The sequence below is a fragment of the Argopecten irradians genome, chromosome 1 (assembly GCF_041381155.1).
Source record: "Argopecten irradians isolate NY chromosome 1, Ai_NY, whole genome shotgun sequence".
Lineage (NCBI taxonomy): Eukaryota > Metazoa > Mollusca > Bivalvia > Pectinida > Pectinidae > Argopecten > Argopecten irradians.
The window spans coordinates 32,556,429-32,581,260 of NC_091134.1; the positions used below are offsets into that span (position 1 = coordinate 32,556,429).

Below are 24,832 nucleotides of genomic sequence, written 5' to 3' on the forward strand. Positions count from 1 at the left end.
ATGCTTTTTCGTGTTATGAAATACAAAAAAAAAAAAAAAAAAAACAAAAACAAAAAAAAACAAAAAAAAGATGATGATGAAGAGATGGACAAATATTTTGTGATATACATTGAATTTATATTAAAATAGTTTTGATATCCTTAACTGTTTTTATTCTTATCAACTGTGAACGAACTGCATCAGTATATCTCCAAACCATAGTGATCAGCACTACACCCCAGTCTGGTGACGTTCCAAATATTCCGTATTTGCATATTACAGAGTTATCTGCCCTTGCGGGTAGGTATTGATTGTGACGTCATGTGTTTTCGAGCGTAACGTCATACTTTTCGGAGAAAATAACGTGAATTGCGCTCACAAAATAATGACGTAACAATCGATCACATTTGGATACAGATTGTGAAAATGACAACACCATTGATTTCTGATGAGAAGTTATTCAAATGAAAAAAAAATATATATAATAAGAAAAACTCACAATTATGATATTAATAAATATTGTAATAATATAAAAAAAAATAATCTGACCTAAATATACCTTTAACTCTAGCTCTAATGAATCTGATAAAACATTACAAAATGCATTTGAATTAACGCGGAGAAAATATTTGATCAAAATCTAACAAACCATAAAATATTCTGAATAAATATTCATTATAGTGTTGGTTTTCTTTATTTTTAGATCAAAAACCCGTCCCTTCTTCGGCATTCTCAGTAGCAAAGAATACAAAAGTTTTATTATTATTATTTATCATATATCGCTAGAAATTGTTCATGTTACGTTCTATTGGAAAAAAAACCAGATCAAAGAATTTCATTTAAACACGGACCTTACACCTGTTGTTCTTTTGTTTGTGAAAATAGACATTAAACATCAGATATAAAATATGTATTTGAGGAACAACGACGTAAAATATGAATAGTAATATCCAATCATCTTCGGTTTATTGGACATTATTAAACATTAGAATTTGTTCATTCTTCGATTAAGTTACACATTGATATTTTAAAATGTAATAAGATGATTATCACCGATTAGTATTCAAAACAATAGTATGCTGTGAATACACTTCTTACTGGGAGAGCTACGAACAGTCTTCCCTGGTTTAAGCGTAATAAAAATTAAACAAAAGTTACAAAAAAGATAGGGAACTTTCTTTCATTACATTCTTTCAAACTGATAATTTCTATATTAAAGATGTAAAGGAATATTGATAAAACTGAACCGGTTTATCTGTTGGTTCCGTTTTCATTATCTACACCTTTCATTTGAATTTGACTCGAATCTGATCTTTGCATGACGGTTATCTTTGATGACGTGCGAGAGGCAATTTCTTCTGAAGTTCATGGGTCTATTCTCCAAATAATTTTTCAGGGTTCTGAACAGAGAATTGTTGGTTGTAAATCATTTTGGATAAGGGCTACATGCTATTTTTTTCGCTTTATTTATAGTTCATAAAATCGTACCTATTTGTTTAAATATTTTATTGTTATTATGAACTATTACAGTTGTTTATGAATCAATTAGCTTGACGTTTTATTTATTTATTTTTTTTTTTTATTTGATAAACATCGTTTCGTTATGTTCCCTTGTAGCTTAAAAAAGTTTTTACACTTAAAGCAAAGTGTTTGCCAGACGCTTTATGTCAGATATCATTGAAAATTAGTGCATTTTAAAGTTACTTTTCAAAATTTTGTGAAATTTTATCAATACAAGATAAATTGTGAACACTTGTCTTAATTTTAATTTTACTACATATATTTTCTAGTCGTGAATTTAATTATTGTACTGTTATTCAAATAATTACCGGGAGAGGGATAATATGAACATTGCCTGTTGTCTAATTCCCTTTTGTATTAACATCTTACAATAAAATACATATTCGGAAATGAAGCGAGACTACGAGTAAATTTAGATTTGACGTGTCTCGCCATATAGTACAGAAGACGCTCAACCGTCAGAAACACGTGGTCTTATTACCCTTGTAGTATTTAAAAGTTCTATGTGATGGTCTGTGATTATCTACGTAATCGATTGCGTTTTTTAATTCACTGTTATGCAAGAATAAGAGCAGATTGCCGTGTACTAACGATAGGTCGATTTATTTATCTAAGTTTTTGTCACGTTTAAAACATGACGTTCCCTCAAATGGTCTTCGCTGTAACAAAGTACAGAACAAAAATAACTGAAACAATCAAGTCATCTATTTTTGTCGTTTTTATTGACGTTTTTGAAAATTTTTCACCTTATATGAATCTAACAGCAGCATTTTCTAGGTTAGAGAGTTTGCAAATCTTTGATGCATATCATATCATTTTACCAACAGACACACGTGTACTGTCTTCAACCATTCAATGTGCGTTACTTTAGAACATGGTATCTTAATAATTCTGACATCTCCAATGAAATAAGATAATTGAAAGATGTCATATCCATCCAGCAGGAAGTTTCGGCCATGGAACTTCCGGAAAACTTTGATCTGACGTCGAGTCCGGAATTGCGTTTGTTGCTACTATACGAAAGGCTGCATAGTTCCCAAGGTATAGGTCTATGGCTATCGTGGCCAAACAATGCGGAGGTCATCGATTAGCGACAAAAATGTGTTTAAAATAGGGTTAGCTCCATCAAAATGCAACACAAGTGTCAATACACTCGGACAAGTGACTGTTTGTTAAAGTAGATTATTTTGTTTAGTCGACAATAGAATAAATTTGCTCTGTCCACCCAGCGCAAATTGTGCCACAATTCAATTAAGCCTAGCGAAACCATGTTTGTCTGGCATTGTAACTGGACAATGATTGGATCGGTTCGGTCTCTTTTATCGTACTTCTTACGTCACAAGTAAGACATGGCGGCCTCGCTTTGAAAATATACCCGTTATTCAATTACCATAAATTATTGTTACAGCCATAATTTGACTTTTCTGTTTTGTTATTACGTTTCCATTCTCGAGCGAGAACATCGGTGAGAAGAGCTTTACCGAAAGAAATTTTCTCAATCAGCTGTGAACACAGGCATTATCGGAGATACAAAGGACTGTGGTTTTGATAAGTGGAGCCATGTACAATATCTGGTTGTTTAAATTAATTAATCATTAACAGTGTATCAATAATGCCGTGGCATTCCTGTGATAATCTGGTATATACGTTTAGATACAAGACGTGACTGGTAGGTAATGATGTAATTATATAAAAGTCACACCTGTCCCGGGCCGATACTACGTCAGATATATTAAATCACATGTAAGATAACAATACTATTATTACAATTAATTAATTCAACGTTACTTATTGTAATTATTATTATATATGAATTTTGGCCATATGTGAAAGTGCATTTGCTATAATAATGCCTTAAAAGGAATAACTATAAATAAAGATAAAAACATCAATATGTGTTATGCTCATATTTTATATACATAACAATAGATCATTTCCAAAAAAACAGGTAATAAAGTCATAAAACGAAAAATGAAAAATACGACCTATAAGAAATTGCCAAGAATTTCATAAAATACAATATTAAAAAAATAGATATAAAAAGTATTTAAGATTACACATGATACATGTTTTGTATTATAAAAACAAATACTTCAAATTAACGAAATAGAAATAATGATAATACAAAACAGTTTAATGTAACAAAATAACCACATTTGAAATATAATATTGTTGCCTCAAAACTTTCAATGATTTACCATAACGAACTGCAAGAAAATTGCAATATAAACATGTATACATGTAGTAAACGAAATATTATCACCAGAAATCAGATGTATTTTTGAAATCCTCCCCAATCTAGCAACATAACATTACTTATTAACTCTTACACCCTTCAAATTTCACAAGGAACTGTTCTAGCCTTGAAGTTGAATCGAGTCTTCAGGGGGTGAATTAGTTAAAACGATAAAATACACTGCGATCTGATTGTGTAAGGATACCCAAGGTATGTATTGAAAAGAATATAGATTTCATAAAGGAAAAATAAACTATTAGCCTTTTTTTTTTAAAAATACGATGCCACAAAACTTTAATAGATTTAATACCACATGTCACAACATGTCACAATACAAGTACTGACGAATTTTTACTAAGTAACTATTATTTTTATTTGGCAAAAATGAGCTATAACATTTAACATTTTCAATTTACCAATCGATATTTCAAGATAAATGTAATGCTTCATAAAATACATATGATAAGAAACCACATATATTTATTTTAGATAATCAAAGTAACTCATCAATATCTTTTATTTTATAAAATTAGTGAAACAAAAAAAAAAAAAAAAACCATCTTGAATATAAAATAACATTTTGACAATACAGACTCAAAAAAAAATAATAAATAAATAAAACACATCTAATTGATGCATTTCATTGGTAATATACAAACAGTATATGAATATATAACTTAATACCCAAAACAGTTCAGAAAAAATAATGGACTAAATAATAGATAACATTGATACTGAAACGAAATCATTAAAACAATGATATCCAAAAGCCAATTAAATGAAGATGGTAACGAAATCTAATGAAGGTTTAGTGATTTTTGTTGTTGTTGATGATACTTAATGTTCCAACGATAAATGATAGGGCAATATTGAAATAGTGAAACTACTAGTATACTACTCATCGTTGTAAAGGTGGAAAACCTAAAAATAGAAATAGATAATACACATTGATTAGTAAAATATACACAATTATCTGAACTTATTTAAACATCATTCAAGAAAAATGATGAAAATACGTCAATTCTTCGAGAGAGAAAAAATCACAAGGTTTTTATTAGCACATTATTGTTTCCTTTTTTCCCCTCGTATTCACAAGCAGTTGTTTCGTAAACATAACAAGAGAGACAATTTCGAAGAGCAATATTTATACTTGTGAAGTATATTTTGATTACCATCCTTAAGTGTCGAAATTTCAAGGTTTTCATTTTCGTTTGTTAAGAGAATCTATCCATGATGTCAAAACATGATTTAAGAAAATGTTGTTGAATATTCTTTAAATTACCATAAAGATTCTTTTTAAAACATCCATAGGTTTTGGTGTGAACTGTTGAATGTGATCACATTGAATGATCGTCCTCCACTTCTCAACACAAACTCTAATAGGCGAGGAGGCAAGTGCCATCCGCCAAGTAATGGGCGGCTAAATATGCCAAACAAGTTGAGAAAATTTTTTTAGGATCATTGGAATGTGCAACAGGTTCTGGAATTTTGAAAAATCAGTTGGAGTTGTGTTGAGGATAAAGTCATATTTATCAATAATCAATAACAGTCAGTTGTCATCACTACTTTCAATCTTTCCATCATGTTACATGATTACATCCTAACACAAATATATACTATTGGGGAAACACCTCGCGGTTCCGAATTAATGTTATAACTGTATAGCTGGATTATGCATGTAAGGAAAATGTGTTTCCCGATCAACAGAAATTGTGAAATGAACATCTTGTAAAAATCATATTAGTGTTATTGTAAGCCTGATGGTTGTAATTTCATCCGCTTAGTTTGTTTAGCATTAAGTAAGAAAAGGTTGTGCTCAGAAAAGGAACTTGGCTTGGTAATTAACATCTACAATATCCATTTCTTTATGTTATTACCCTACAATTACGAAAAAAGAAAGAAAAGGAAATATATTAAAACGAAATTATTACAGAATTTATATAAATTTTTAACGAGTTTTTCCATTTAAAGTTAAATATGATTTCCAATACCACACTGGTAGGAGGTGGCCGAATCATCCTTGTATCATTTACGTCCAACTCATTAAAACAAATAAGAATGCTTATTAGACAATATAACTTCCTCCGATATCTTTACGGTGAATGTTATCATAAATATGTTGTAGTAGTTCAGATACCATTATATGCGTTTGATTTGGTTTCAGGAAATGAAGTTAAAAGATTTCACTATACTATAATTATTTTTACCTTACTTTTGTTTACGTAGCGTCGGCGAAAAACATTAATTCAATGGAATTAAACTGGCCGCAATTTTTCTCAAGTCACGCGCGGAATGTTCTGGCCAATTGATAACGGTATAATGGCGTTTATTTAGTGGGGTAATGGTGTATTCTAGTTTCACAGCTACACCAACAAAACTAAATCAAAGATTAATCTTGTTGTCAACATTCCATAACGAGGTGTTAAAGCGCTAATATCTTTATATTGGGCAAACGGTCATCACTCGAGAATTAATACAGGTTGAAGAGGACGGACAAGTACTCGCGCGGGTGATCTTGTGACTAACACTCTTACGGGTGGATCATCGGATCAACTGGGTATATCAAAACATTGCCGCTCGCCACCTCTCACTATTGTTACCCTGATTTGTTTGTTAGTTGTAGGTAAATTGCGGTCTGTTTGATCTCGCCGGTACAGGTGAGAGAAAGCACTTCTCGATGTAGACAAGACGGGTGTACTCAGGTACATGTAGTATACATGTATATTACAATAAAATGTTATTTCGTTCTGCAGGTTTTTATCAGTTTTTGAAAAAGTACAGCGCAAGTTCCTTTCAATAAAAGAAAAATGTGTAAAGGAGTTTGTTTTGTAGTGAGCACCTAATATGATTTAGAGTACATTTGCACATTGCATGCAGTTATATGTTGAAATGACTCGAACAAAAAAAAGAGAGGAACCCACAACATTTCTAATGGCGATAATGAACTAACGATAATAGCCGGTTGCATTTTTACCCGCATCGCCTTCAGTGAAGTAAAGAAACAGAAGAACAAGACCACGCGTTTCTGAGGAGTAAACATGTTTGACGACACTTTATACTCTGGATTAGGTCAAAAGTAAGCAATGTGTTCGATACAAGGATATTGATCAAAATAATATACTTACATTTTCACTGCAGTTCCACTATGTAACCTTACCAAGCGCAGTTGGCAGTCATATATACAATGAACTGCAAACGATTATCATGATATCATTATCATTGTGACGTCACAATTGTCGTGCCAGCGATCACGGAAGACGACTGTTCAAATGGCTGTTCCATCCATGACGATAACGAATGATTAATTTATATAGATGCAAAATCCCTAAGAATTTCATCATAAAACTGTAACCAAATGTAAATATAAGCATTGAACGTCTTTCAATTGACATTCATAGGCAATATGAATACCAACTGTACAGAGGCAAATTCAACGTTAAGCGCTAGCGCGTTTTATGGAATTTGCCTCTGTCCAGTTTGCATTCATATTGGCTATGTTAAATGAATTGCACTACATTTAATTTCTCTAAATATCCAATTGAATTCCTGACATCCTTACAAAGGAAAATTTCCTAAACGTGCAAATGACTATTTTGTTCGTTTTTTGGTCACTTTTCAAATTCAGGTTAGGAAATGTTGCATATCTTTTAAATACTGACAAACTATAATGACATATTTAGTTGTTCAGAAAAGAAAAAAAAAGTTAAACTGATAGAGTGAACAACTTTTCAAACCAAAATAATGGTGACAATAATGGTGGCACGGAGTTGATATAACGCAACAGATAAGTTTTTTAATTGCCATGTCGGACATTGATATAATTTTTAGTATGTACTGGTTTGTACTTGAGGAGTCCAAGGTAAAACTCACCCACAGACGTTTTACACTTTGTAGGTGTCTCGTCCACTGCGAATTCTAAGCTATAACTCGTCTGACTTTGTGGCTTGCTGAGGTTCTACAAGAGGAATCTGGTCGGACTTTACTTTGAACTTGTTGGATCTGAAACATGAAACAAAGGTGTTGCATCCCTGTGCAAACTGAGTAAATCATTAACCTGAAATCAAGAATAGAATAAAATCTGAATTAGAGAACATGACACACATTTGATACAATAGTTTAGTTTTAATAAAAGTGATAGTGTTATATTATTAGTTATAAATTATTACATTAAAGTTCTTTGTAATAAAGGGAAGTATACAATCATTCTTTCGGTCATTTCTGTGGATGGGTGGACTGCTACTATTATATTCAGTGGAACCATCGCGTCTCGATTGGGCCATCATGGCTACGAATATTCGTCTGTTTTTTGTTTCTGTTTTTTTTTAAAGTAAAAAACGATAGTGATAACATAAAAAATAAGAGCTATACCAGACTTTCTCTGTTGGTCTCATAGACTCCACTTTGTGGAGAAGATCATGTGTGCAGGCATATAAAACAGTATAAATACAAGTAAATGCGTGAAGGCATACATAGTATGCTATTTATAAGTTGGCTTTTAGAGTACAAAGATTTTATATCAACAGAATTATAAGTGGAAAAACATGTCATGAAATTCCATCGCCCAGATATTCCAGTATTTACCGAAATATTACAAGTCTATTATTTATTAAAATATGGACAGAAATTACTAACTTTACAATTTAGAATAAAACATAGAATCTTCTTCACAAATTCTATGCTTTTAAAACGAAATATTTTAGAACATCAGGAATGTAGTTTTTGTAGTAGGGCATCTGAAACAATATTGCATCTTTTCTGGAATTGTCCACATAGCCAAGCACTCTGGACAGGTCTTATAAATCCTGTTAATCTTAAATATAATGTTGTATTAGAAAGAAATCCTGCTATTTTCCTATTTGGTCTGGTAGAAAACATTCAATTGACAGGTCTAAATGTATGCATATTATTGGTTAAAAAATATATATCTTTAATGCGACAATATGATAATATTCCAAATTGGGAAATACATGTATGTAAGAACTTTATTAGAAATTACAGAGCCATTGATCAGTATTCGACCTATATGCTTACTCCAAACGCAGCAAACAAGTACCGACAGAAATGGGAAAGTATCAAGCTTATTTTAGAATGAAATATTATTATAAAGTTATTAACATATATTGTATCTGTTATACATTTTTCCTGGAGAGCATTTAGAAAATTGTAACTTTTATATGTGATTGATGCAATAAAAAATATTCAAAAGAAAAAAAATATGGACAGAACCTTTTAAGCATTATTCTCAATATCTTTTGGGGTTATGAAGTCATAGACAAAAAGGGAAGGACATTCTTTCGCGTCTATGAAAAAGAAAGTCCGCCGGTTTTTTGTGTCTATGACTTCATAACCGCAAAAGTTATTGAGAATAATGCTTATAATTTAATTCAAATAACACAATCAGGCACTAATTAGGCATAAATTTCCGTTATTTTACTTTCTTTGACAATAAAACAAATTGAGTTGTGGCGCATTGATATCCCAATAATTCAGTTAAGCCAATGACTGTGCCGCTTTTAAAATTCCCCGCGAAATCGTTTTGTATTTATGACGTCATATTACGTGATAGAACAATATCCTATTATCGTTGTCTTCGCATTTATATTTGTAGTATGTTAATATGATCTACTCTATAGACAGTAATGAGCATATGTTATGAAATGTAACACCTGTCGTTGCTGAAATATAATAAAAACTCGGCATATCTTTATTAGCAACAAAAATGGTCATACGTGTATTATATTCACATATACTAAATTAATTGTCTTTTCATTTAAATGTTTTCATTTCACCAAAGGCACCGAAAATCTTAAAGAAATGCCAAAGAAATGCTATAAATTGTCTTTTCAGATTAGTATGTTGATATGTTTGAGATATTGAGAAATGACGATGCGAGATACAGTGATTTAACAAAGGTTCAGCTACTCAGGAAAGCTAGTCGTTAGATGACACCGGTCGTTGTATAGATTTATACTTTAAATACCACAAATCCGCATTAACTGTTATAGGTAAACTGAGCATTTATAAAGTCAGTGTGTTTGTAAAGTACGTCTGTATATTGTACGTCATCATCTACTCACTACACGGAATTCTTTTGGACACAATTACAAACTGTTGAGTAGTAGCCTAGAAATGAGTAGTGGTTAGACAATAATACTACAGAAACTAATAACACACGAATGAACTCCAGCATTAAGCTTAATAGTTTTGTAACTGTAGCGGAATGTAACTGAGTGCTTGTAAATTGTTAAATCACTACCTCTGTTAGGGGTCGAACCCTGGACATCTAACTTGGTTTTCTTTTAACGGCTCTGGATTTGAAAGATCAGGAAACTCGATTGGCAAAGCATCCGATTAGTGTTGGTCCCGGTCTCGAATTTCGATCTTGCATTTGCGAAAAAAAATGATAATGGTAATTTCTTCCCCATGACCTACATGAAGCTGTATAGGCATGTCATTGTAGTAGTGTAACGCTTCTCACGTTTTTGGTGGGAGACTCACGAGTTTCAGAACAAATCTTCCGCAACCATGTCTCAAACCCTTATGATGATGAAAAATATTCTCTTTCGTGCGAAACACCTTCAAACGGTTAACAGTCAAATAGATACGAGCTTAAAGGATTTTATTAACTTTTTGAAAATGAAGATGAAAAAAACACCCGATAAAACATCAAGAAAAAGACACGTGCAAAGTAATATCATTTAAAGCACAGGGACCTGGCACGAAAATTTTTAACCAACAGTATATATATATATATATATTATAGTATCTATAATATATATATATATATGTATACTGTTGGTTAAAAATTTTCGTGCCAGGTCCCTGTGCTTTAAAGCGATGATAGGTATTATTTGATTGACAAACAACATTTTAACTGAAAACCAAATAAAACAAATTCTGTGGTTATATGTAGTGGTAATTAAGTCGTTGATCAGGATGATAACGAGGCCTAATACTACATGACGAATTACCAAAATCTACCCATATATAAAATCGAAATACACCGTATAGTTCTATGACACATCTTCTTTTTCTTCCGATTTGCTTAGTTAAAATGTTACCTTTAATTAATACAAATGCATTTCCCTTCCTGAATTAGGCCTAGTTTGCTTTTAAGATTTAAGAATAATGCTCAAATATTTTCAGGGGTGCATTTTTTTTTATTCATATTTTGTTTTAATCATTCTTTTATATATTCTTGAACAGGTCCGCAGGCGCGCCCACATAGAATGAATCAAGGGAAGTAACTCTTCTTACGATAGAGGAATTTCGTAAAAATATTTTTTGGAAGCATTCCGCAAAATTATTTACCGAGGGCGCTGATTTTGGAAAAGCAGCGCACCTGTGCCCCTCTCGTCGTTGCTAGCGACTAAAAGAGTGACAGACAGTCAGGTAAGAGTGCATGTATGTTTGAGATTGGCGATATGGTTCTTACCGACTTTTCTCATTCATTTAAAGTTAACTAGCAGCATTGTTTATCTTGGTAATATGATATTTGCCACGTTTGCCGGTTCCGGACACTTGCAGTTTGTTTTGAACACGAGTTTTCTCCCCTCAGACGAATCTTACAGGTGTCTGGAATGTCTTGCAAGGAATGTCCCTGACTTGTATTGATATAGTTAAAACATCTGAGGATTTGGCAATTGTTTGACGTAGAACGTGGTTTATTTTCGTAAGAATTGTTCCATTTAAACAATCTGAATTTGTTTTTAAACAAACTCAGCTACGTACACCTGATTATGGCCTTCAGTGCACATGTTACCCCAGGTCCTAATTTGATCAGATAGCGAACTTGAATAACTTTAGAAGATCTAGATAAGGAGATAATTTAACTGGGCCTTTTGTTTAGGGGTCGATTTAGGTAAGGTGGATCTTTTTCTTTTGTTTGGGAAGTCTTGGATTTTAAGCACAACATTCCACTCCACTCTAAAGGTAGCTATTGTTGTAGCGGAAAAGATATCACCTTCTGACTGACTTTTCCGCAACTGCAAGGTCCCTCTATAAAGGTGTGGGAAACCAAATCAGGTACGACTGGCCATCAATTATGTCACGTTAAAAATTATTCTATTCAAACACGGCTTTGATACATACCTGGATGTTAGTTGGGGATGTTATTCTAGCTGTGTTTATTTATATGTATTTCTGGCTAATTTTTCATATATAGAGACTATACATGGCCCTGTGGTCAGAGGGTGATATCTTTTCCGCTACAACAGTAGGTTCTCTAAAGGCAGAGCTTAAACGATACTCATCATTTGAACTATAATTCTAATTAACACAAAAAATGATGCTATATTATCTACCTAATTAAAATTTGATGATTATTATCTACACTGTAAACTCTTTTATGGAATAGATAATGAACATTGAATTTTAATTAGATTGCAATATTATTAAATTATGTTTAATATTTTTATCTTAAGTAAATTAAGAAGCTCAAACTTTTTCAATGGTGGTTATTTACGGTATAAAATAGGTAACTTTTGTAACTGAAGAAAAATGTGAATTTGTCTGCTCCTGTTTTTTATTGAGAAAAAATACTATTTGTCAGCGGTGGAGCATCTTTAAGCTCATTGAAAGCTTGTAAACATGCACACAGTTAAAACTGACGTTAATTATAAATCTAAAATATCAGAGTTATGATTTTGTCGATAAATCAGGGCCAGCTAGACAAACCTATCTGGTAGGAAGAACAAGAAAATCTGAATAAATTCTCATAAAACCTGTACATGACTCATGTAGGTTTGTTGGTCTTTTTAATGTGTTGGGACCCACAGCTCCATCGATGGAGTTAATTGACAATGCGCATGCGCTTTCTGTTGAGTGATGTATAGGATTATAAATGTCTACTTTAATTACTCCACATTAAAACCTTATGTTCAAGCTCTACATACCAGTGTTAGTTTGTTATTTAAAAACAGTGCATTATTAATCTATTATTAGGGGTGACTATCACCTACAATTTTAACGATTGCAATACTTTTTATATTGCTATCTTAGTCTCAGTCAAGGGAAACAGACCTCTCTCAGACCTCTCTCAGACCTCTCTCAGACCTGTATCAGAACTCTGTGAGTACATCTTTTAGTCCAAGCTTCAAAAAAATATCTAACTATTGAAACTATCGATTATTGTCGATTGTTACTGACTTGTTGGATTTGGGAGGCATACAATCACAACATATCGAGTCTGATGTATTGTTACACCCAATTATTATTTAACTTGTTTTCAATCATTTTAAAGGTTACAACCACCACTCTCAGCATGTCTGAGGTGCGACAGAGGAAGGGCAAAGGTCGCTCCCAAAAGAGTACCTCTCCTGTCAATCAGAAAGGAGCTGCTTCTGCCTCTAAGTCCACGACTCCGTCCAAAGATGCTGGGGACCAGGAAGGCACTGATGACTCCCCACAATGGGTACTGTACATGTCCTGGGGCAGTTTGATCATTGGCCTAGTGGCCATGTTCTACAGTGGACTGACACATGCCAAGTATATGGCACAGATTCATGAAAACTGGCTCTGGTTTACAAATATCAAGGTAAGTATTTATTATGTCTTATGTGAACTTATATACATGTGTTATTCTTGGTCACCAAAACGACGTGTTTAAAGTACAATTTATCATCGATGAGTCCCTAGGGCTGGATCAATTTATCGATATACCGATACGTATCGGTTTTCAGAAGGGTATCGAATATCGATACGCAAACATGCTGTATATCGCTGTATTGTTTTAACAACTCAAATTACTGTTTTCATGATAGAAAGGGGAAACTCCAAACAAAATTTATTCTAAAACATCATTCAAGTAAGAGCATTTCGATCAAAAGGAAGTGTTTAAAGCATCTGTGTCACCTAGATGGATTAGAAATGTCTTTTCATAGCTAAGAATGCGAATTGACAGAAATTAATCAACACAGATGGTGAACCAAATCAAATGATTGGTAGGTTTTTGCCAGGTTATAGAATGTTTTATCAAAATTGTCTTTGATTGTCACAATATTCAAAACACAATGGTCAACTGAATTTGAAAAAAGAGGTCCAGTATATCGTCAATACGTATCGTATATTGTTTCAGTGTATATTCAATACGTATCGTATCGTTTTAGACCTTCCAATACCCAGCCCTATTAGTCCCACCTTCTTATAATTATGACGTCAAGAAATTCACATCAAATGATGATGTCATAATCACCGGATGGTGAGACTAATCGACAGTAAATTGTATTTAACCCACATCGTTTTGGGATCTCGAAACGGACATATTCTGAAGCCACTTTTGTCAGAGCCAATATGCTGCTATAAGTCTCCCACAAGAAACTGGAGTTTACCATAGGTTTGTGCTGTATCTTTCACACAATCACTACCATCTCCTTGAGACTGTTTCATAGAATATAAAGCATTGGATCTTCTTAATTTCTCAATAGGTCCATTACAGTAAGACTGTTTGTTGCATACCAAAACTGAAACCAGGTCATTGGGACCTACCTATATTTCAACCTTTGACCTCAATTTAATAAAACATTTGTCTTTCCTATATTATAAGACACTAGAATTTAATTGATTCATCATCAAGGTGCGACACAATATCATAGGTGACTGGAACTTAATTTATTCATCATCAAGCTGAGACAGTGTGTCACGTACAGATTACCAAAACCAGGTCACTGTGACCTATATTTTGACCATTGACTTCTGTTGATCATGAAGAAAAAGCTTGTCCAGTCTGTTTCTCCTATATTATAGCGAAGGTATATATACTGAAACTTCATACTTGGTGTATGGGTCGGCCCATCAAAGTTAAATGGTGTGTTGTGTATACAAATTAGAATCAAGTCACTGTGACCTAGCTGCATTATATATACCTATTTTTAAGAAAAAGCTTGTCTTGAACTCTCTCCAAAAGGGTAAGAGGGTAACAGACCCTAACCATTTGTTTCACATCTTTAAATAAGAAATACAGTTTATGCAACATAGTGCTTACCTAAATGGATTAATTGTTGGATAGAAAGTACCAATCTATATATCAGTTTAAAAGTTCTGCAAAAACACCAACTTCCACTCATTAAAAGTGTAGGTACATGTGAAGCTTTCATTTGGAAGCTTGGTCGTAGAACCAACTGAAATAGGACAGGATTTAACACGATTGAATACCTTTAATAATAAGTGTTTGAATACCTTTAATAATAAGTGTTTGTAATTCACATATATATATGTATATGAATCTGAATCAAATCCAAATACCTTCACTGTATTTATACTAATTTATGTTAGCTCCTGCAGATGTCTATGACAGACTGTCAAGCGAAAAATCTAGATGAAAAGTGTTTAGTTTTTAGCTAACTTGGCCTTACATATATATCAGCTTATTCCACGGCGCCATAGGTTTTCCTTCCTAGTCCCTCAACATTTCCTGTTTATCCCTAATAGTCATAGAGTTCTACATGACCTGAAACATTCTTTGGAGAAGAGGAACAGAGTTTGTGTATAAATCTTGTATCTGTACCCTCGGGGACAGGATGGACGGGGCCCAATAGGGGAAATAGAGGTAAATCCTTTAAGTCACAGAGTTTGTATATGATCTGGGCTCAGACCTCCCTATGGCCGGAGGGGCAGACCAAATAAGGAAATTGGAGATAATCTATAAAAATAAAATCTTTGAGACAAGAAACAATGATGTTGTGTTCAGAACATAACTTGGCATAACAAACCATGTGAGCAATACAGGCCCTTTGGGCCTTTTGTTTTTATAACAATCATCATAGATTTGATTGTTCAAGAATAACCCTCCTCAACTTCTGGCAGAATCATTCAGATAATCGATGAATTGTTGATGATATCAAATGTAATTAAGCCTACTAGCCTATATATCAATATACACCCCCACCCCTGGTCCCCAGGTACCTCTAGGTAGTGTAATCTAATTTTTACTATTTCACCAATGAGTGAGATTTCAAAACATATGTACAACAATCTTTACAAATCCTTCAAATTACTGGTAATCTTGTGCTGTAGGAATTTATAAACAAGTCAAGATATAATGGATTTTCTTATTGATTAAGATTGAGAAAGTGTTGACATGGTATCAAAGTGCTTTCAGGTGACTGTTGCATGCATTGATGTGAATGCTGTATGTTATTCATGTTTGAAGGTTTTTTTCATATACTATAATCAAACCTGTCAGTAAAGATAAACAAAGGAACAAAGAAAAAAATATCTTTACATGTGGTCAATATGTACAAAGGTATAATCATGTTGAATTGGCCATTCGGGACAACAAGAAAATGGTCATATTTATACAGAGGTGGTTGCTAAGGTATGTATGATTATTGTGAATATGTATAGCCATTTTGTTCATTGTCATGCTCCTTCAATTTCGCTACAAAAATATAACACCAGCTAATTCATTAGATATTAGAGAGATTATGTGAAGTTTAATACCTGTATATGTCACCACGGCATTATACACCATACTGCTCACCAATCAATGAGAATGGTAATGATAGATGAGCTGTGTACAAACAATCATGTGTATCGCTGTGTACAAGATTAAGTGTACAGATATAGCAGGGATCAGTGAAGCAGTGTATAGATCACTGACAAACCGCACATTATTGATATTCATTCATAAATTCATCATGATTATTGAAATTACACGTGGGACGTCAGACCGCTGGTCCAATTTCAATCAGAACAAATGTGCACAGCCCGAATGGACAGCAGCTGTCTCCGTGGACCTGTGAATATTTGATGTGGTAGGAAATGGGATTTGTTATTTATGTGACTTAATGCAGTGATGTAATGGCCACTTCTTTGTCTTCAAATACACACAAGAATAAAAAACGCACGAACTTGAATTTTTATTTCAAGATGACTCTTGGGAGATTAATAGACCTTCATTTGACATCAGATGGTGGGCAGTATAGTCAAATCACCCTTTTTCTGTGATTTGTCCGTCTGTCAGTAAACAATTCTTCTGATCGCTATTTCTCAGGAAGAACTTGCATGATCATGCAGTCTCAAATTTCATATGGAGGTCCCCCTTAGTGCATAGATTGTATATTGCGTTTTGGTACTGATAAAACAGAATATGGCTAACTTATCTAGGAATTTGACAAATGAAGTTCCCTATCACTATTTCCCAGAAAATACTGTACTATTTGTTCACCATGTAAGCTGTGCCCTGATGACGACCTGCTTTTAAGCACCACCAGATGAACCTAGAATATACCATTCAGGACCTGGCACAGGAGTTGCATCTCTTATTTGTTGATGATATTTCCCAGAAAGTGCTGAAGAAATCAGTCTTGAAATTAGACAATTATGTAGGTTCCACTTAATGCCTCATTTGTTAATACTATTTCCCAGGCTCTTCTTTCTGACTAGTTATGCAATTAGCATTTTAGGATTAATCCAAAAACAAGATGGCCAACAGGCCGCCAATCTGCAGAAGGAATTGATAACATCACTATTTCTTAGAATAAAAACTGAAGATCTTATTTTCAAATTAGTTTTAGATAAACCTATTTTATTTAATATATTTGTGCCAAGTTTCATGATTTTATCTAAGATTGTACAATTTTCCCACTAATCCGATTAACATCAAATTTAAACTAGAAAAAAAACCTCTTTCCTGTTAGTCTATGACCTACGTAGATCATTCAATGGAGGGTCTCATGATCCTTCTGGAATCTCTTCTTGTTTTTTCAAAGTTACCTGATCATAGATTGTTTTTTGGCTGAATCTTAGTTATCTGGAGGGCCGCAGTGGCCGAGTGGTTGAGATGTCTCAACATATTACCATAAGCCCTCCACCTCTGGGTCTTGAGTTCAAATCTCATGTGGGGCAGTTGCCATGTACTGACCACTGGTCGGTGGTTTTTAGGTCACCTGAGACGAAGTCTCAAGTGACCTATTCTAATCGCCTTTTGTCCGTCGTCGTGCGTCGTCCGTCGTATGTCCGTAAACAATTTACATTTTCGACTTCTTCTCCAAAACTGCTGAAGCAATTTCAATGAAATTTTGCACAAACCTTCTAAGGCATAAGGCCAATCAAAATTGTGAATTATATGTTCCCCACCCCCCAGGGGGCTGTGGGAGGGGCCAAAAGGGGTAAAATTGAGTAAAATTTCAAAAATCTTCTTCTCTACTCACAGATGTGGTAGAATCAAATACTCTTCATAGATAGAAAGGTCTTAAGGTCCTTTACAAAAATTGTGAATTATATGACCCTGGGGTCTCTAGTTTCCCCCTGGGGAGGGGGTTAAGTTTACTATACTTTATATTGAGAAAACACTTTTTTTGCGCATTATTTGGTCATTTGTAATAGGAAATGAGTCAAATGTTGTCAGAATTATCAGTATGAGATGGCCATTTAATCCTATTAACAAATTTTCTATGACTGACCCCCAGGGGCCTTAGGGGCGGGGTCAAAAGGGGTCAAATAGGCTAAAACTTCAAAAATCTTCTTCTGAAATTCTGGAAATGGTAGAATCAAATACTTTTCATAAATAGAAAGGTCTTAAGGTCCTTTACAAAAATTGTGAATTATATGACCCTGGGGTCTCACGTTTCCCCCTGGGGAGGGGGTCAAGTTTACTATAGTTTATATAGGGAAAACACATTTATGAGCATTTTTTGCTCAATTTTCATTGGAAACGAGTCAAACTTGGTTAGAATTATTAGCCTGAGATAGCATTTTAATATCATATCCACATTGGTTCTGGCCGACCCCCTGGGGGCAGAGGGGCGGGGCTAAAAAAGGGTCAAATAGGCTAAAACTTCAAAAATCTTCTTCTGAAATTCTGGAAATGGTAGAAACAAATACTTTTCATGAATAGAAAGGTCTTAAGGTCCTTTACAAAAATTGTGAATTATATGACCCTGGGGTCTCACATTTCCCCCTGGGGAGGGGGTCAAGTTTACTATAGTTTATATAGGGAAAACACATTTATGAGCATTTTTTGCTCAATTTTCATTTGAAACGAGTTAAACTTGGTTAGAATTATTAGCCTGAGATAGCATTTTAATATCATATCCATAATGGTCCAGGCCGACCCCCCGGGGGCAGAGGGGCGGGGCCAAAAAAGGTCAAATAGGCTAAAACTTCAAAAATATTCTTTTAAAATTCTGGAAATGGTATAATCAAATACACTTTATAGATAAAAAGGTCTTAAAGTTTTTTTATAAAAATTGTAAATTATATGACCCTGGGATCTCCTGTTTCCCCTTGGGGAGGGGGTCAAGTTTACTATAGTTTATATAGGAAAAACACATTAATGAGCATTTTTTGCTGAATTTTCATAGGAAATGAGTCAAACTTGGTTAGAATTATTAGCCTGAGATAGCATTTTAATATCATATCCACATTGGTCCTGGCCGACCCCCTGGGGGTAGAGGGGCGGGGCTAAAAAAGGGTCAAATAGGCTAAAACTTCAAAAATCTTCTAAAATTCTGGATATAGTAGAATCAAATAATTATAGATGGAAAGGTCTTCAGGTGTTTTATAAAAACTGTGAATTATATGACCTTGGGGGTCTTACGTTACCCCCTGTGGAGGGGTCAAGTTTACTTAAGTTTATATAGGAAAAACATATTTGTGAACATTATTTGCCCAATTTTCGTAGGAAATTAGTCAAACTTGATTAGAATTATTAGCCTAAGATATAGCATTTTAACATCCATATCCGTCCTCGATGACCCCCTGGGGGACCAGAGGGGCAGGACCAAACAGGGTCAAATTGATTAAAATTTCAAAAAATACCTCTAAGTTCACAGGTTTGATGGAAGCAAATACTCTTCATAGTCTAAAAAGGTCAAATTTATAAATCACTGACCAACTTCAAGGCCCAGCAATAGAGCATATAGTGTTTTTATGTCTTTCATTTGTTTTATTATTTGTTTCATTATATATTCTAACTCAGGTGACCGTTAAGGCCCATGGGCCTCTTGTTTCTCCATGTGCTCTGGCTTTCCTCCACCGACAAATCTGGTACTTCCTTACACGACCCTCGCTGTCAATAGGACGTTAAATTAATTAAAATGAAAACCAAACTTTTTAGTGTGAGTAAACTCGCTCTATTCTTTTCCTTGTCGAGTGTAGAGTCTGTGTATATCCGCAGATTCCAACTGCACACAATACCGGAAGTCAGTGTCTCATACCGTTTAATAGATTTGCCGTGATTTTAGTGAATTCAACCTTTCAACAACATATACTAAGACATACTTGTCAGCGATAATCTATTCTACTATGAATTATATATAAAATATCAGTCTGGGTGTCTGAGCTCTAGATCTAATGTACTCCAGAAAGGCGTTAAAGCGTGGCACATATAAGTCACCACTGGACACTGTTCTAGTGCTACGTACACGGGACACCTGTTGCTGAGGATGATTTCATACTGTAAATTAAGGTTAGAAAGTAGTTAGCGAGCACTTAATGTCTAACATATTTCTAGTTTGTCTTCTTATTTTGTGCAAACATTTCATATCCGCCCACTGATGTAATAATGTTTATTTTTATGTGTATAATCCCAGTATCTACACTAATTAATAGAATATGAAATAGAAACATCATGCCCTAAACTGCTAAATAATTAAATTTTGACTTTTTGATATATAAATGTGTATAATTGATTTCCTAAAACGATTAGAAGGATAGAACAGATGATAGGGTATTGACCTTTCTGAACTGAAATGTTCATGGATAACTTACTGTTTGTTACATTGTACATGAGGTAATATGATATATACCCATTTTCTATCGATTTGTTACTTTACAGTGTGAACTCTTGACGTTTGGGAAATTTGGTGACTTACATTTGGAAAATTTGACATTTGGATTGGAAGTTTTGTGACTTGGGTTGGAAAAATAACTAAGAAAATAGGTTGGGCGTTTATTAGAGACGGCCACTTCTAATGGAATAAATACAGTATAATATTACATTTTAATTGCTGTTTCCATTCGGGAGACATTCACTAGTAAGTGCATAGTAGTCCTAAACATTAAAGGAAATAGAAATATAGTGTAACCTATCATCGCCCATGTCCAATCCAGCTCCCTGTCTATTCTAGCTTAATTCTATAGCATGTTACATTTTAATTTAACTTGTACAATCCAGAAACCTGTTTTTACCATTTATTGCTGTGCTTGTCCTGATGACATCCAGTTTAGACTGCGTATTGCCAATGCAGTAGCATGGATATTGTTTTCAGCACCTAGACAAGCACACATAATGTAAATGATTACTATGGTTTTCACTGAAGAATGACGACAGTCTCAAATATCTTCACACCATCAGCCCGACCCATAATTAACCACAACCACCCATTATAACCACAACACTACCTGAAAATTCACACCTTTGAGTGTTGGTCATTTGGTCATGCCTCATTGAGCATTGACCATGTGGGGTGAGCAAAAGACCACCACAAGATTCCCCCGCATGTTACTATTGATTCAGGCGTTTCTTCCCCTTTTGGCATAGACAGCTTCTCGTGAACTTGTATTTATTGATCTGGAGGTTTGTGTGTAGAGCATTACTGAATATTACCATTACAGACGCAGCGTTGGTACCTTCTTGGTTCCACACAAGCGCTGACTCCTCCATTTATATGTCGTGTCTATCTGGGAGTACAGAGAAACATATGGACATGTGCTGGTATAGATTGTGACTTAACGCCACCCGATGCTGTCATGGACCTTTGATTGGTCTGTCAGTGCTGTACTTCCCATAGTGATGCTCTGTTAGAGGACAGATCCGCTCACGTTATATTAGGAGAAGCCATGCTGTCACTCGACATACTACCAAACATGTGATGTGCTATTGTGATGCTTTGACTCTTTCATCCGGTACAGGAGTAGCAGATTATAGCCTTTTCCAGTAGCTATGAATTCATGTATGATCCGGAGATTGGAGAGACACAAGTACTAGCTATTCCTTGGAATATTATGAGCAGCTATTCTTATCAAGTTTGGATGCTTAAGTGACTGGAACCTATGCACAATTTACAGGCATTAAAATTGGATCCAACTTACCAGAACTGAATTCGTTTCATGTCTTTGATGTCATTTGTCTTTCTGTTGATCTCGAGCTGTCATTTAGATAAATTATTGTTGAGTGATAACAACATGAAATATTATATCTGATATTGCCATTCACCTAATTAAGTGATGAACAAAGGCAGATAGAAATAACGAGATGACTGAGCTACGAAGACGACGTCCCCCTCGTCATAAGACAGGGGGATCACGGAATGGATACACCAAGGGCCTCAGTTCCTCACAGTCAGGAAAGGATAACTTAGCTGTGATGGGGGTACCTCTACAACAGCTAATCATTAACGGATTTGGGGTTTTAGTTTGTCTCTACATCGGCTACAAACATGCACTGTACATGCGGACCATACATGAGAACCACATGTGGTTCACCAACATCAAGGTAACTCTTGTTACTGCGATATTTTATAATATATATATCCATTTTAATATTTCTACATAATAATTTTTATCACTATTTTAGGATACTGAGGCAGTCGAACCAACTAATGTTAGTTTTGAATGTAATAAAATCGAAGATACCTGCCATCTTGAAATTTAAATTTTGTTAATTTTTCTTCAGTTCCAATGCATGTGCACATGTGTGATAGTGTGACCCCTAGAGATTCAGATTGAGAATGGTTTCAAGATTAGTATTGGTCATTGGAGTATCGGAAGGACAGCATATACAGTCTTGTTATTTTTAGGCTTCTAAGAAAGTTTAATATGGCTGCCTTAATACTATAGCTATTTTATAACAAAATATAATGGTTTACCTGAATAAGACATATATTTGGAACTTTTCCACTAATTGAATCGAGTGGAAACTCACATTTGAGTTTGTGCTTTACAGGTATTATTCCCTTTGGGTTTTCATTACGACTGTACTGTGATTGTTTTAATTTTGAACTGATCTCTAATTATATATAATCGTCAACTTAAGAATATCCAGAAAATGGATATGTATATTCTCGTGGTGAAAGTATGCATCAAAGCATTACAACATATGTCAGAATATACAGAACCTCAACTTTTGGGTGAAAGAAAGGATCTATAACTGTAAATTTTATTTATTTTGCATCGATTATGAAACAATTTATTATACAACACAGTCATCTTAGTAACTTATTACATGTTCTTATAATTATACCAGTTTCTGTCAATGACCATGATAACTTAGTTACATAACGCTGACAAATTGAATGCAGCGATGAATGTATCTGTGCTACCAGACAAGAAACGGTGTCTTGGACTTTATTATCAGTAATCGTGAAATAAGAGAAAATTCATTTCCACACTGCAAACATTTCCACTTTTACTGTATACTAATCACTTTTGTTGCACCATATGTAAACGTGCGAGGAATCTGAAGAAAGGATCAAAAGATGCCAGTTTGATATAATTTAGATATCATACAATTATATAACCATCCCCTTGGGCTTTTTGTCTACAGATCAGGAAGTAAATTGCATATGTGAATCAAGTCTTTTTCACTTGTGATTGGTTTCATTATTCTGCATATTTTAAAAGTTCTTGGTTTTTAATTGGGACCACAATTTACCAAGTGAAAAGAGCCTAATAGTGTTGTTTTAGAATTTCTGACAGTAGTTTATAAGCATTTTCTAGTACTTCTTGTAAATCTTCATTTTTAAGGCTACGTGTTATTGTTTTGCTATGTGTGACAAAGCATTATGTAATCCACTTCCCATTAGATATGTTTCATTTAAAATGTATTTTGGTTGGATTTCACAATTGATGTTTGTCACTGCAGATGCAATTTTACTTTGTTTGTAATTGAATAAAGCAGCCAAGAAGATATGACTAGAAAGTTTGTTGGTAGATAATTGACATCAAAAGTCATCTATATGCGGGAACTTGCCATTTAGAGGAGAAAAATGGCATTGCCAACTATTGTTAAAACTTTCTAGGACTACATAAAAATGTATTTCATGTCTCCACCGCGTTTATTCTCCTTTGGTTATTGCTGTCCGTACATCTCCGGGAGACTGTCTGTGACATTTCCTGGTCTATTGTAGTCACTGATAGACATAGCTGTTGACGTCTCAACTTTGATGATAATAGAACCTCGCTGCCTTTTATGAAGCTATTGGGTTTTACTTAGATGCAATTTTTACAATGCATTATGGCATTCTACCACTTATTGTATGCTATTTTCTATTTGACAGAAAATAGAGACAGATATATTCTTTCTGAAAAGTAGTAAAAGCTAATTCTGATATCAATTTCTTTTTTGACACAAAGTAGATAGGAAGATAATCTTTCTGAAAGTAAAATCAAGTAATATTTTCTATTTTGCAGGAAGTGCCGCTAGATTGAGATAATTAATTAACCTTTGCAAAAGCTTAAGCAAATATAATTTTTATTTGACAGAAAATAGAGAGATATCCTCTCAGAAAACTTAATCATTGTCTATTTTCTATTTGACTATCTGAGAGGAAGTGTATTGGAGAAGGAATTATCCTTTCTGAAAGCTAAAACAGATTCTGTTTTCTTTTTTGGCGAAAAGTGGAGAGGGAGATATCATTTCTGAAAGCTAAAACAGATTCTTTTTTTCTATTTGACAGGAAGTGGAGAGGGAGATCTCCTTTCGTACTGAGTCAGGACTTTATTACTCCTATTACAAACAGCTTGTTCACGCTCCTTCAATAACACAAGGTAAGAACATCCTAAAAGAATCATCTCTGAAGGCTGTATTGAAAAGCAAATGAATTAATATCTAGTATCTTGACATTACACTCACAGTATAATTTTACTTATTGTTTAAATGTATTATGTTAGCGTTATTGAATAATAAAATTAAAAATGGAAAAATAACATATCATGTATGCAATGCTACATTGTGTTGATCGATGTTAATGCCCCTTACTGTACATTTCATTTTAACTGTTACTACATCAACTTGTGTAAAAGTATTGTAGAGAAGAACAGCTAAAATATACATCTATATTGTGTGCCCTGATCAGGAATCAAGCTCACGTATTTGGTTTATGTGATAAAGCATTGGCTGTATGACTTAGCCAAAGAAGCATACTTCATCAACTG

At 34.0% G+C, this 24,832-nt stretch overlaps 1 protein-coding gene across 2 annotated transcripts in view; it reads left to right on the forward strand.

Moving 5' to 3' along the window:
• Positions 1–11,028: 11,028 nt before the first annotated feature.
• The window catches only part of LOC138324536 (protein C-mannosyl-transferase DPY19L3-like), a 38,459-nt gene continuing 24,655 nt past the window's right edge, over positions 11,029–24,832 (forward strand). Inside the window, exons 1-3 of one of the 2 annotated variants that reach the window (XM_069269592.1) lie at positions 11,029–11,128; positions 12,978–13,271; positions 24,355–24,445. In XM_069269592.1, the coding sequence (XP_069125693.1) occupies positions 12,999–13,271; positions 24,355–24,445 (364 nt within the window). In that variant the 5' untranslated portion in view covers positions 11,029–11,128; positions 12,978–12,998. Of the gene's footprint in view, positions 11,129–11,279; positions 11,409–12,977; positions 13,272–24,354; positions 24,446–24,832 lie in introns of those variants that run through there. The other variant, XM_069269600.1, reaches the window with a different exon arrangement.